The sequence below is a fragment of the Chelonia mydas genome, chromosome 1, assembly GCF_015237465.2.
Source record: "Chelonia mydas isolate rCheMyd1 chromosome 1, rCheMyd1.pri.v2, whole genome shotgun sequence".
In the NCBI taxonomy this organism is placed as follows: Eukaryota; Metazoa; Chordata; order Testudines; family Cheloniidae; genus Chelonia; species Chelonia mydas.
In genome coordinates, this window is record NC_057849.1 from 219,280,816 (window position 1) to 219,296,279 (window position 15,464).

Genomic DNA, 15,464 nt, shown 5'->3' on the forward strand with positions numbered 1-15,464 from the left:
GCACTGCAAATGTGCCTTAATCCTGACCGACAGCATCCATCACTAAGTATCACTGCAGGATGGCCCATAGTTCCAGCTCTGGTCTAGGTCTGAGGAGATGCACCATCAAATTGCCTGTTCTACCCCATACTTTCTGCATGATCTTGTATAAATCATTTAGTTTCCCCAGTGCCTCAGTCTCCCATCTGTAAAGTGGGGACAGTGCTTCCCTATCTCACAATGCGGTCATGAGGATACAAATCCATAAGTGATTGTGAGGTGTACAGATGCTTTGGCTACCAGGAAGTACCTCAATAGATAGCTAAGCACTGGGAAAGAGGGTTGCAGCTGCACACTAATGACCTGAGCAAAGACTGACTGTCACTTAAAGCTGCAGGGTCTTAGAAAGTGGCCAGGATGAGATTAACATATTACATTTCATTTACAAACCATGACAGAACTTGAAAACATCTCCATAGCAGGAACTGGCTCACTGTAAGTATCAGTGCACCTCCACTCCTTACTGAATGGAATCAGAACTGTGTACCTGTGCATGATGGACCCTCTACTGCTATCAGCAGTTGGAGTTGCTCCTATATCTTCAGTAGCAAGGGCCTGTGCCTTTGGAGCAGGAGAAGCACAGTTGTATCCCTGATGTTGCCAGGGTAACAAGCTTTGTGGATGGGGGGGAAGTGGTAGACATGGTACATTTTGACTTTAGTGAGGCTTTTGATACCATCTTGCATGATCTTCTCATAAAAAAGCTAGGGAAATACAACCTAGATGGACCTCCTATGAGGTGGATGCATAACTGGTTGGAAAACCATTCCCAGAGAGTAGTTATCAGTGGTTAACAGTCAAGCTGGAAGAGACTATTGAGTGGAGTCCTGTGGGGATCAGTTCTGGGTCTGGTTCTGTTCAATATTTTCATCAATAATTTAGATAACGACATAGACAGTGCACTTATAAAGTTTGTGAACAATACCAAGGTGGGAGGGGTTGCAAGTGCTTTGGAAGATAGGATTATAATTCAAAATGATCTGGACAAACTAGAGAAATGGTCTGAAGTAAATAGGATGAAATTCAATAAGGACAAACACAAAGTACTCCACTTAGGAAGGGACTATCAGTTGCACGTATACAAAATGGGAAATGACTGCCCAGGTAGGAGTACTGCAGAAAGGGATCTGGGGGTCATAATGGACCACAAGCTAAATATGAGTCAACAGTGTAACACTGTTGCAAAAAAAGGCAAACATCATTCTGGGATGTTAGTAGGAGTGCTGGACACGAGCAAGATTACTTCTCGTGTCTTGCTTGTGGCTAGCAAGACACGAGAAGTAATTCTCCCACTTTACTCCATGCTGATAAGGCCTTAACTGGAATATTGTGTCCCGTTCTGGGCACCACATTTCAGGAAAGATGTAGACAAATTGGAGAAAGTCCAGAGAAGAGCAACAAAAATGATTAAAGGTCTAGAAAACATGACCTATGAGGGAAGATTGAAAAAAATTGGGTTTGTTTTGTCTGGAGAAGAGAATACTGAGAGGGGACATGATAACAGTTTTCAAGTACATAATAGGTTGTTACAAAGAGGAGGGAGAAAAATTGTTCTCGTTAACTTCTGAGGATAGAAAAAGTAGTAATGGGCTTAAATTGCAGGAAGGGGTGTTTAGGTTAGACATTAGGAAAAACTTCCTAGCTGTCAGGGTAGTTAAACATTGGAATAAGTTGCCTAGGGAGAGTATAGAATCTCCATCATTGGAGGTTTTTAAGAGCAGGTGAGACAAACACCTGTCAGGTATGGTCTAGATAATACTTAGTCCTGCCTTGAGTGGAGGGGACTGGACTACAACAGTGGCTCTCAACCTTTCCAGACTACTGTACCGCTTTCAGGAGTCTGATTTGTCTTTGTTTCACCTCACTTAAAAATTACTTGCTTACAAAATCAGACATAAAAATATAAAAGTGTCACAGCACACTGTAACTGAAAAATTGCTGGATTTTTCATCTTTACCATGTAATTATAAAATAAATCAACCGGAATATAAATATTGTACTTACATGTCAGTGTATAGTATATAGAGCAGTACAAACAAGCCAGTGTCTGTATGAAATTTTATTTTGTACTGACTTCACTACTACTTTTTATGTAGCCTGTAATAAAACTAGGCAAATATCTAGATGAGTTGATGTACCCTCTGGAAGACCTGTGTGTACCCCCAGGGGTATGCATGCCCCTGGCTGAGAACCACTGGACTAGAAGACCTCTTGAAGTCCCTTCCAGTCCTACATGTCTATAATTCTGTGAAATTCCAAGCAGCCACAGCGTGCAGCAGAGCGATATATGGGTTTGCTACACTACTTACTCCTCAAAGTTCATTCCAGAGTGAGAGTCATAGATTTGAAGGTCACAAGGGACCAGTATGATTATTTTGCCAGAGTCTAAGCTTCTGTATAGAACCAAAGGAAGGCGTCGCAGTACAGACAAACAAGGGAAATGATAAAACAAACATGAATATACATGGCTTACTAAATTTAAAATTCCCTTTCCCTGCACTCAGGCCTTCCCTCCTCATTTGCCATCTCTGGCCTGCTATGCAATGATAAAAGCACACTGAGTCCTCCCATGAGGGGCCAATGGCTGAATAGATGGTGGCATCTGATACTAGAAGACTCGTGTTATCAGAAGTTGGATCATGTAAAAGCAAAACCAGCCCTGTTTCTGAGCGAAAGTGGCCAATTTTTTAAAGCACAGATGGTTTTCGTATCTAAAATGGGGGGAGGAATCATTTTCAATATATAAAAAAAGCTCTTTTGTTAAAATTGTGACATAAGCAACAGTTGGTCAGATGTAAAATGCTACTAAATGCCACAAACTTTTGTGCTCAAAGGTTGGGAATTTTGTAGCATTATGACCCTATTCTCCAGTAGCACAAGGCTGTCCTAAAGATGGATCACCAAATCACAGAAGGATCCTCCTGTATTGAGGGGCACTCCGGTCATCTAAAACCACTATAGCAGCTTCTATGCCATATTGGTCATGGTCTTTGGGGGTTAAAAAGGGATCATGACTGAGGGCATCCCTCCAGTGCCCTAGTGATCTCCAGCTGCTATAATGGGCCCCCAGGGTCATCAACAGGCAACAGAAATTAGAGCAGTCTTCAGACTGCTCTAATTTATACTGGGGTCCAGCTCAGTGACTGGACAGGCCAGGACTGAAGGGTTGCAAATGGCACCTTTGCACACACCTCTCAGCTGTTGTGTGTGCTCTTTCGCTGCGTTATAAGAATTGGCTCTAGTATTAGTTGTCTGTCTCTTTCTCTGGGTCTGACCCTGAGAGCTGCTACTTTCTCTGAAGTCAAAGTTCAGTGTCTTTCAGGACCTGACAGTCTTCTCACACTTTATGCAATGTCCTTTTCTGTGTTTTTTTTTATTATTATTTTAGTTCATAAACTCAAGTGATCTTGCTTCAGTTATCAACAAAAATCCAAACCATCATTATTCCTATAGATTACAATCTTTGGGTCCAGTCCAACAGTCAAAACACAGACAAAAGGTTAACAGGAAATAACAGAGACACTGAAGCCGATAAGAATTTTGACTGCAGGACCACAGAAAGAGACTGTTCCGATCTCTGTGTCACTCTCTTACTGAAATCTGAGTTTGGAGGATTCTTACACACTTCTAATGTGACTAAGAGACAGCAAGTAAAATTATGATGGACAGGAATAGACAGATGGTATTTCTTATTTTAATAGGGTTCATTCTGATGCTTTCTGGATCAGCTTATATGAAAGATCTCTTGGCTCATGTTAAAAGCCAGGTAGAACTGCTAACTTATACCTATATACAGCAAGTTGATCTGCACAGGAGGGCCCTTGTGCCCACACAAAGCAGCTTGCAGAATTAGCACCTGCATGGTCTAACAGGGACACAGCAAGGGAGACACCAACAGTGGTCTATCAAAAAGTGCAGGCAGTTACTGCCCCCCCCTTGTAGTCTTTTCTCCTCTTTTTACTTTTAATACATTTTTAAAAGTCTCCCTGTCATTCACTCTACCACGCTGGGTCAGCATTTCTGGAAGCCTTCTTGTTTTCAGCAGGAAGATCCGTTTTCAGGCCCACTGAGTCTACAGACCATGGAATGAGTTCAAGCAGCAGTGGTAGAAGGAGATCTTTGACATTTTAGGATTGCTAATTCATGGGTTTTGTCCCATTACTCTAAAACAAAGTAGATGGCAACACCACTGCCTGTCCTGAAAAAGAATCCACTAACCGTGCTATTACTTCTTCTGCCTCTGTTTATTGTCACTAGAACAGGGCCTGAATCAAACTCCAGATTGTAACACCCCCAAACTTTAGGGTGTTGGAGGCCCAGATTGGAATTTTGTGAGCTGGGTTTTTCAGTCACTGTTTCCATTGAATAAGACAGGGTCAGACATTTTAGCACACACTATTCTATACCCACTTAGGGTTTTCATTCACTGAAACTGTGCCCCTGTTTCCAGGCCATCCTGATGGTATCTTTACTAGAAAAGTACCAAGTTCTTCTCTGTTATTTGGTTCAGCTCTCTCTCCACTTTATAAAGCACTTAGTTCAATGGAAATACCTTCTTCCTCCATAGAGTGAATGGCTTAGAGTGAAGATGAAAAAGGCCCTCTGAAGCAAGAGAAATCGAGGACTGCCTTTTAGAGTCAAACCAAGTCCATCCTTACACTTGTGGGCTTAGCTAGAAGAGGCTAATTTGTATAAACATACAGGATGGAGAGGAGCCAAAGCAGTATCATTTCTGCTTGCTGAACACACAGATGCACTTCCCCATAACCTCTGTATCACAAATGGGCCTCTGCAGATTGAGGGAGATGTCTTGGGCAGGGAGGATGTGTCACTGATAGGCAGCTGCTCTATGTAGCATTATTCCCTGTCAAGATGACAGAGAGACACTGAAAGCATTAATCCCAGGGGTTCCCACTCCACACTTACAAACCTTTATGTATGAGACAGAAGACTAGGCCTTGGTGTGGAGAAGGAGCCTCAGGCAACATGTCTCCTGAGGGAAGCATGCTGCCTAGGTTAGAGAGACCCAAAGGATCACTGAAGGGCCATTCTTTTATGCAAGTGTCCCGTCAAGACACACATTCTGTCACTTCTACAGTTATTTAAACCCCATTCCTATCCCCAAGTGGCCTCATATGTGGAAAACACAGAGTTGGCTGTAGCAGTGTTTCCCCATGTAAATCCACCCTTTCCGCTAGTTTTTCCATGGAAGTCCATGATATAGACTTTAGTTCCATCATTACCACTTCTAGAGTAAAAGTTTGTGAAAACGGTATCCCTAGAGCCCTCTGTTTTACTCAGGGATAAAACATGAAGCTAATTCATTTTTAGGGAAGAGGAAGATTGAAGGATTTAGTCACATAACTTACTGGCACATCAGAATGCAATACTGTGACAAATTTTGTGAAGAAAGCTCATTGCTAAATCACTGAGATTCAGGTGGTGTTGTGAAATCAGCCCTCAAGAAAAATGCTACTGGAGTGTACGTCAAAATCTAAGGTAAATATTTTGAGCCTTACCTTCCTGCGTTGTGAAGTCATCTTCGGCAAACTTATTAAAGTTGCCACAAAGGCCACAGGTTTTATTATAGTGCTTTTCTCTAAAAAGTATTTGAATATTTGCACTGATGTCAATCTTCACCACAAAGCCATGCTCATCACTGGATAACTTATAATAGCCTGACTCGGTTTCTACAAATATCCCATGGGAGGCAAACGGCATGGAAACCCTGTAAAGAAAAATAAAGATTGCTCAGGATGTAATGCACAAAATAACATGGATGCTTCACTTTCTACCGGACATCATTCACTGTTGCACTGTCTACCTTTTGTCCCCCTGAGTCACAGTTCCATCTAAAGCCAAGTGAATGTCAAAATATTCTCCCAGATACACAGAGAAGCTGTTTCTTCTTCCATTCTGGTAGTCACCTGAAAAGATACAAGAGATTATTCTTTCTTTTCATGAAATTGAGCTTCTTCTGCTTGATTGCTGTTCTTTTCAAATGCACTCAGACTTAGAGACAATTGCCTTTATTTATACAAATGTAGGCCCCAATCTGCAAAGACCATTATTATTATTGTTCATTATTTGTAGCACGGTAGTGCTGGGATGCCCTATCTGAGATCAGGGTTCCATTGTGCCAGGCACAATATAAACACAGGGCCAGAGACAGTCCCAAACCCAAGCTCAAAATGGCTAAATAAGAGTTCCCAATCTCCCCCCACCAAGCCCTCTACCACATTTTTCAAGCCTTGTGGTCAACACCACCAGCCTGCCTGTCACTCAGCACCATAGCCTCTGTGCCATCTTCAATTCGGACCTCTCTCTAGATCCTCACATCCAGACTATGTCTAAATCGCGCAGATTCTCTCTGTATAACATCTCTAAAATACAGCCTTTCCTATCCATCACACAGCTTAAACTGTCATCCAAGTTCTCATCATTTTGTGTCTTGGTGACTGCTACATCCTGTCCTTGGGCCTTGAGAAATGCAATCTTGCCCCACACATACCCATTCAGGATGCTGCTGCAACGATCATTTTCCTAGATCAGTGGTTTGCAACCTGTGGTCCGTGGGGGTCTGCCCCACCATTTGAAATTTTTTAGGCATCTGCACATGGAAAAAGGTTGAAAACCAAAGTCCTGGGCCATCACTTTGACCACAGTCAACCCACTCCTTGAATCCCTCCACTGGCTTCCCCATCTCTTTTTATCAAGCATAAAGCTGCATGTCTTCACTTCTAGACACTGAAGAAAGTTCCACACCCTACCTCTCATTCACTGTCAAGCTCTTGATGTTCGTCTCCAATTGACCCATGATTCCAGGGTCCATCGCCCACTTGTTACATTCTCAAACACACATCTTTGTGCTTTCTCCCATGCTGCCTCTCATGCCTGGGGAGCGTTCTCTAGAAACATCTGCCAAGCTAACTCCTCAACCACCTTCAAATCCCTCCTGAAAATTCTCCTTTGCCATGATGCCAACTATAAACTTGACATCTGCTAGGTTGCTGGTGTTCTGTGATCATTGTCTATCATACTGACCAACACTATCTCCCTGTTTCCTTATGCTCCCACATCTGTCTGTATCCATCTGTTGTCTCTTTTCCTGTACTTGGATTAAAAACTCATTGTGACAGGGGCCATCTTGTTATTCTGTGTTTGTACAGCGCCTAGCACAATGGGGTTCTGGTCCCTGGCTGGAGATCCTAAGTGCTACAGTAATACAAACAATAAAGAATTTACACTTCCTGAAGATGAGACAAAGCATTACTCAGCAGGTGAATAAGGGTACATCTACACTGCAAAAAAAAAAAAAAAGCAAATGCAGTAGTGAGTCTAAGAGCCTAGGTTAACCAACTCAGGCTTGCACTACAGGGCTAAAAATAGTTCTATAGATGTTCAGGCTAAGGCTGGAGCCTGGGCTCTGAGATCTGGTCGGGGGCAGGGAAGGTTTCAAAGCCGGGCTACGCTGCTACTTTTAGCCCTGGAGCACAAGCCTGAGTCAACTGACACGGCCTTTAAGACTCGCTGCCATGGGGGGCGTTGGGGTTGGGTTTTTTTGTTTGTTTTTTTTATTTTTTTGCAACGTAGACGTACCCTTAGGACCCTGTGAGGTGGGAGGGTCTCAGAGCCTGGGCTCCAGCCCGAGCCCGGAAGTCTACACTGCAATGAAACAGCCCCACAGGGGCCAGCCACAGGGTTTTAATTGCAGTGTAGTGTAGACATACCCTAAGACTACTCTCGGTGTGTGAAGTTAAACACATGTGCAAATTTGTACAGGATTGAGGCTGTACTGACAAATGCAGTCTGAAAACTGCACGTGCGGCTAATTGAATTTTTAACTAATTTTGCTTCAACTCTTCATATCTTTTTTTGTGGTCACTTTCTGCAATTGACGACACAGGCACGAATATTCATGGAAAAAGTTAATTTAAAGTGAATAATGCAGAATATTTGCACAAAAGAAATTCTGAATTTCTAGTCATGACTGCTAGGAGCAGACACTAGTTTTGAAGAGTTGTTCAGGAATTATTGAACAGAACCTTACCATGTGACCTATGTGCCCAATCAAAACAAGTGTCATTTCAAAGGCACACAACATACTGTTTGCAAACAAGCAATGTCACAGGAATTAAAAGTTATTTGGGTAATAATTTCAATACATTTAAAAGTTTGATAAAATCACAATCTATTCACAGAAAATTCACCAACAGACAGGAGAGGAAAAATTCAGTGAATAAATTATTTGTCATGAACTATTTGTCCAGCTTTAGCAACGAGTAACCACAGCATATACTCAATATGCGTCTGTTTCAACTCTGATAATTCCACACAACACTCCTGGATACTGATCAACTACACAGCTATATAGGATCAAAGGAATTACTACACAGCATTGGTCCCATGGTCTATCTACTGCAGTATCCTGGATCTGGCAGTGGCTAGCACCAGATGCCACAGAGGGAGGTTCAAGAACCCCACAATAGGCAGATGCGAGATAATCTGGCCCTCATGAAGATCTCTTCCTAATCCCTAATAGTTAGATTGGTTTAAACCCTGAAGCACGAGGTATTTAATGCCTATCAAAACTTTGTTTGCCTTGACTATTGTAACTCTTGATATTCTTTTTATCCACATGAATATCCATTCCTTCTTTGAATCTTAATGAGTTCTTGGCTTCAATGTAATACTGCATCAGTGAGTTCCACAGTCTAATTACATGCTGAGTGAAAATATGTTTCCCTTCATCAGTTTTTAATTTCCCATCTTTTCAGTTCACTGAATGTCCCCTTGTTCTTGTGTTATGAGACAGGGAGAAACAGCTACGGCTTACCTTCTCTAGACCATTCACTATTTTATATGCTTTCATCCTGTTCCCTCTTATTCACTTCCATTCTAAAGTAACAATTCCAGTCTTTTCAATCTCTCTTCATATGAGAGTTACAGCCTCCAAATACACCTTGTATGGCCTAGAACGCTCTGTTGAAAGGAAACTCCAGTGGAGCTTTGTTGATTTTCCATAGGAATGGTTTTATTTTCGAATTTCCCCATTCTCTGCTTCCATTTCCTGATTGTAGGCAAGGGCTGGGGTCACTGATGATAAAGATTGGTGTAGAACATTCAGTAATTGATTGGCCAGCTTGTGGCTAGCTTTGCACAGGAGCAGAAAGAGCAAGGGGGGGAAGACAGAACAAGAATAGATTAACAGAGCCAGAAGGGTACCCAGAAGTCACCTACTACAGGACAGGCCCCACAAAGAAAGTAACAGAACGCCACTAGCCATCACCGACAGCCCCCAACTAAAACCTCTCCAGCACATCATCAAGGATCTACAACCTTTCCCGAAGGACGATCCCTTACTCTCACAGACCTTGGGAGACAGGCCAGCCTCACTTACAGACAGCCCCCCAACCTGAAGGAAATACTCACCAGCAACTACACACCACACAACAAAAACCCCGCAACAAACCCCGGTGCCAACTCTGTCCACATATCTATTCAAGGTACACCATCATAGGACCCAACCACATCAGCCACAGCATCAAGGGCTCTGTCATAAATATAAAGGGAAGGGTAAACACCTTTAAAATCCCTCCTGGCCAGAGGAAAAACCCTTTCACCTGTAAAAGGTTAAGAAGCTAGGATAACCTCGCTGGCACCTGACCAAAATGACCAATGAGGAGACAAGATATTTTCAAAGCTGGGGGTGGGGTGGGAACAAAGGGTCTGGGTCTGTTTGTGTGATGCTTTTGCCAGGAACAGAACAGGAATGGAGTCTTAGAACTTAGTAATGATAGGTTTCAGAGTAGCAGCTGTGTTAGTCTGTATTCGCAAAAAGAAAAGGAGTACTAGTGGCACCTTAGAGACTAACCAATTTATTTGAGCATAATAAATTGGTTAGTCTCTAAGGTGCCACTAGTACTCCTTTTCTTTTTAGAACTTAGTTAGTAATCTAGCTAGATATGCGTTAGATTCCGTTTTGTTTAAATGGCTGAGAAAATAAGCTGTGCTGAATGGAATGGATATTTCTGTTTTTATGTCTTTTTGTAACTTAACGTTTTGCCTAGAGGGATTCTCTATGTTTTGAATTTGATTACCCTGTAAGGTATTTACCAGCCTGATTTTACAGAGGTGATTCTTTTACTTTTTCTTCTATTAAAATTCTTCTTTTAAGAACCTGATTGCTTTTTTCATTGTTCTTAAGATCCAAGGGTTTGGATCTGTGTTCACCTATGCAAATTGGTGAGGATTTTTATCAAGCCTTCCCCAGGAAAGGGGGTGTAGGGTTTGGGGAGGATTTTGAGGGGAAAGACATTTCCAAGCGGGCTCTTTCCCAGTTATATATCTGTTAGACACTTGGTGGTGGCAGCAATAAAGTCCAAGGGCAAAAGGTAAAATAGTTTGTACCTTGGGGAAGTTTTAACCTAAGCTGGTAAAAATAAGCTTAGCGGGTTTTTCATGCAGGTCCCCCCATCTGTATCCTAGAGTTCAGAGTGGAGAAGGAACCTTGACAGGCTCGTTCTCTTGCACATCTACCAATGTGATATATGCCATCATGTGCCAGGAATGCCCCTCTGCCATGTATGTTGGCCAAACTGGACAGTCTCTACACAAAAGAATAAATGGACACAAATCAGACATCAAGAATTGTAACATTCAAAAACCAGTAGGAGAGCACTTCAGTCTCCCTGGACACTCAACAACAGACTTAAAAGTCGCCATTCTTCTAAAAAAAAAAAAAAAAAAAAAAAGAACCTTCAAAAAGAGACTTCAACAAGAAACTGCACGACTGGAATTAATTTGCAAACTTGACACCATCAAATTAGGCCTGAATAAAGACTGGGAGTGGCTGGGTCACTACAAAAAATAATTTTCCCTCTGTTGATACTTACACCTTCTTGTCAACTGCTGGGAATGGGCCACATCCACCCTAACTGAATTGGCCTCGTTAGCACTGACCCCTCCACTCGGTAAGGCAACTCCCATCTTTTCATGTGCTGTATATTTATACCTGCTTACTGTAATTTCTATTCCATGCATCTGATGAAGTGGGTTATATCCCACGAAAGCTTATGCCCAAATAAATTGGTTAGTCTCTCAGGTGCCTCGTTGTTTTTACTGATACAGACTAACACGGCTACCCCTCTGAAACCTGAACCAAAGGGGTAATTTACAGCTTGAATAGACAAACCCGCACTAGCTCCAATCAAGCTGGTGTGCTAAAAATGGAGTGTAGCTCTGACAGTGAGAGGGGCTAGACATCCCAAGTAGACACCTATGGTTTCAGATGGGATCATACACAGGACAGCTAACCCATCCTGCCATGGCTACACTTCTGTTTTAAGCACACTAGCTCAATCCGAGCTAACGCTAATGTCTAATGTTTCCTCCAGCTGGAAATTACACCTCCAGCTCAAGGGAAGACAAACCCTAGCTCTGAAGAGGCAAATGCTGACCTTAAACATACCTGAGTACCCCGGTGGGCTTCGGTGCTGAGTGGATAGATTTTCAAAGGATTCAGCACACATTCTGTATGAGTGGTTATGGGAGTCGTGTGGCTAAATCCCTTAGTCAGCTTTGAAAATCTCCACCATCCTGGCAACATTTAAAAGACAACCCACTTTTCCTCTTTACACAAGGGTTAATGAGGAAATCCTGCCTCCCCAGTAGCTTATCAGTGCAAGAACCCAGGTGTCAAAGGACATCAGAAGCCAGTTTGGAGGAACCAGGACCTCTATACAGATAGGCCTGGCCTCCATGCAGATAGGCCTGGCCATCAAGACTCATTGGTTTAGCTGTCCCTCCTCTCTGGCAGAAGGCAGCATTGGGAACTCTGCTAATGTTCTTCGGCCATGTGAAAGTATCCAAGGTAGGTGGATACTGAAGCCCTAAAATGTTCCACATTTGCTGATCTCTGATATCCTACTCAAACTCACCTATGAGCGTGAAGGAACGTTTGTGACAGTCCCCAGCCAGGAGGTAACTGCAATCTCCAGCAAAGTCATAGAAAGACTCATCAAATGTTTTGATGTGATCATCTCCAAAAAGGCTGCAGCGGGAAAGAGATGGCTCCTCTGTTTGTCCATCTGCAAGCAAAAAGCTTGATGATCCTGGATATCAAAGCACAATTTAATACGTAAAATCAAGCAATCGTTTTTAACCACCTGGGAGCTGCATGTCTATGGGACAAATTCTCAACTGGTGTAAGTCAGTGAAGTTCCATTGAGTTGCACGCATTCTTAATATTCATTGTGCTGGTTGTTCAGCTTGTGTCAATCAGTGAAGCTCCTTCAGCTACAGTGGAACGATGCCATTTTATATCAGCAGAGTATAAGGCCCACTCCTAGATCAGTTTACACCATGCTGAACATCTGGCCCGTATTTTGACAGAAATTGTCTGAGTATATTATTCAACAGGGTGCATGGACATTTTTCTCAATGAAATTCTAGGGTTTGACTAATAACCAGTGATATGCAGCTGTAATAAATCCTGGGTTTTTTGTGGTTTTTTTTTTTTTTTTTTTTTTTTTTTAGTACTTACTGGAACCTGAATAGAATGAAAATAATCAAAAAGACTAACCAAAAACATAAATGCGGGGAATGTCCCAATTACAAATATTTTGGGCCCAATCTCTGTCCTCAGTTACATTCCATGTGACTCAATTGAACCAAATTGTGTAGATAAGCACAGAGCTGGCTAAGTTATGCAAATGTTTTTCCTTCAAAATATCTGTTACAATTTAAATATGAATTTACTTTGGCTGTATGGATGCCCCTTTTGTAATTGCTTTCCTGAAACATTTCACTGGGTAGCACCTATTAGGCTAGGTCAAAATTCTCTAACTTTGATGCTTAAAGTTAATCACCTAACTCCACATTTAGGCAATTAAATCAGGCCCCTGTCCTAGGGTTGCCAGGCATCAGGTTTTCGACCAGAACGCTCGGTCAAAAAGGGACCCTGGCGGCTCCGGGCCACTAAAGTCCGGTTCGCCACAGCGGGGCACGCTGGCTCCATGCCCAGCTCCTGGGAAGCAGCCGACATGTCCCTCCAGTTCCTAGGCCAAGGAGCAACCGGGGAGGGGGCTCCGCCTAGAAGCCGGAATGACATGCCGCCACTTCCTGGGAGCATTGTGGACTTCCTCTGTCCCTGGGAAATGCCGGGGCTGCCTGAGGTCAGTGCTGCCTGGAGCCCGCACCCCTGCCCCAGCCCAGAGCTCCCTCCCACACTCCGAACTCCTCAGCCCCACCTCCCAGCCCGGAGCCCTCTCCCGCACCCCAACCCTCTGCCACATCCCAGAGCCCCCTCCCATCCTCTGAAACCCCTGGCCCCAGCCCAGAGCCCCTTCTTGCACCCCAAACCCCTCATTCCCAGCCCCACCCCAGAGCCTGCACTCCCAGCCAGAGCCCTCAGCCTGTCCCGCACCCCAACCCCCTGCCCCAGCCCCGTGAAAATGAGCAACTGAGCGAGGGTGGGGGAGAGTAAGTGATGGAGGGAGAGGGGATGGAGCGAGCGTAGGTGGGCCTCAGAAGGGGCGGGGCAGGGTGGGGCTTTGGTGCAGGGTTGGGGCAAGGGTGTTCATTTTTCTGAAATTAGAAAGTTGGCAACCCTAGCCTGCAAGTTACTACATGGGAGGACCCTCCACACACACACACACACACACACACACACACACTGATTTCAATGGCTCTGCATGGATTCAAGGGTGCCCTTTGCATTGTAACTTACAGAATGCAGGCTTCAGTGCCTTGATTTTAAGGAGGTGCTAAACAACTTAAATGCCTGTTGAAGTTACCCAAGTTTGAAAATGTTGACTCTAGTTTTCAGACAGAGCATAACCCTGACATGACAATCTTCAGAAATTAGGTAACCATGAGATTCTCGTATCTAACATGTTAAGTTAATTGGTATCTAGATTGGAACTGCTTTTTCGGCTTATTTCTACTGGGCCAAACCCTGCAGTACTACTTCAGGCCCTGATCTGGCAATGAGCTCCATGCAGGTAAATCTCTATGGCTGCACAGAGTCCCATTAAAGTCAATGTGGCACCACACATAGTCAAGGGTCTGTCCATTTCAGTCCACTGATTTCAATGGGAGTCGTTGTGAGGGTAGGATTTTGTCCACACCACACTTAGTGCAGAATACAGGCAATAGGGAACAGTCCTCTATCTGTCTTTGACGCTGATGGCATTGTTGCCTGAGTAAGGTTTGCAGGATTATATAAGGAATAAAGAAAGTATTGTAAAAAGGAATACAAAATTCCATTTTCTTAGGTATTAGAAACATTGTGCATTCCTACCTGTTGTTACAATGGGCAGAGCTAACTGCATTAGCAGGACTGTGAAACAGATCATCTGTTAAAATAAAAGATGTTAGAACATTCATTGTCAATATTTAACACACTGAGAATTGGGGGCTAGTTTTCCGGGCTCTTTTTAATTCTCATCAAGTGTCTGTTTGCTCCCTGAATTTCTTTGTATTAGTTTGAGGTTCTACTTCATGCTGTAAAACAGAAATTGAAATGGTCCTTCATGATAATCCAATAAGATCACCCTACAAATCCATACTTTAAAACACACACAAAGGAAGTACTCTAGAAATAATGCATTTTCTGTTCTCAGCAGGTAACATGGGCTATCTGCATAGGAGATATGAGATGTTTGTGTTATTCTAATTTACCTGATGCCTGCCTTGGGCTCCATACACCTCACCCACAATTGTTACAAAATTATTACAGATTAAACAACTTCAATACAAAGTTTCAATTATCCAACTATTGGGCAGCCCAGCAAAAGTAAAATTAACCCACTGGACTGTAAGACCCAGCTAGGCCCTGTTACGATCTACAGCCACTACCTAAGGACTTACATCTTTCCCTAGTGCCTCAGGGGGAGAATTGCAGTGTTGTTGTAGCTGTGTAGGTCCCAGGATATTAGAAAGACAAGGTGGGTTAGGTTATATCTTTTATTGTACCATAAATTATATTACCTCAGGGGGAGAATGTTATATATAAAGATCCTGCTCCAGCAAACTGATCCATGTAGGCAAACACTTCCAACCCGTGCACAGCCCCCTGAGTATAATTGTGCTCCATTACACACACAGGCATCTGCCCACTGAGATAAGCATGCACAGGGCAGAGACTTGAGGTGAAATCCTGGCTCCACCAAAGTCAGTGGGAGTTTTCCCATTTGCTTTGTGTCGCACCCTTTGTCTCCTCTACGACTGTAAACTAACTTACTGTACTGCCAGTGTTATAAAGATGATAAAAATATAAGAAGTGCAACAATAAGAGCTAAGAAAACGTTCTGCGACATTAGGATACCAGGTGACAGATGAGAGCAGTGTGAAATTCTACACAGATAGGTTAGATTAGTTATAGGATACAGCTGAATGCACTCAATTTTCAAACAAGCCCCCTT

At 43.1% G+C, this 15,464-nt stretch overlaps 1 protein-coding gene across 7 annotated transcripts in view; it reads right to left on the reverse strand.

Moving 5' to 3' along the window:
* The window catches only part of VWF (von Willebrand factor), a 259,168-nt gene that overhangs the window by 209,636 nt on the left and 34,068 nt on the right, over window positions 1-15,464 (reverse strand). For 3 of the 7 annotated variants that reach the window (XM_037913649.2, XM_043529637.1, XM_037913647.2), the window contains 4 exons: window positions 14,342-14,396; window positions 11,979-12,128; window positions 5,864-5,966; window positions 5,559-5,767 (listed from right to left, as the gene is read on the reverse strand). In XM_037913649.2, the coding sequence (XP_037769577.1) occupies window positions 5,559-5,767; window positions 5,864-5,966; window positions 11,979-12,128; window positions 14,342-14,396 (517 nt within the window). Of the gene's footprint in view, window positions 1-5,558; window positions 5,768-5,863; window positions 5,967-11,978; window positions 12,153-14,341; window positions 14,397-15,464 lie in introns of all 7 variants that reach the window. The other 4 variants (XM_043529527.1, XM_043529577.1, XM_037913643.2 and 1 more) reach the window with 2 other exon arrangements.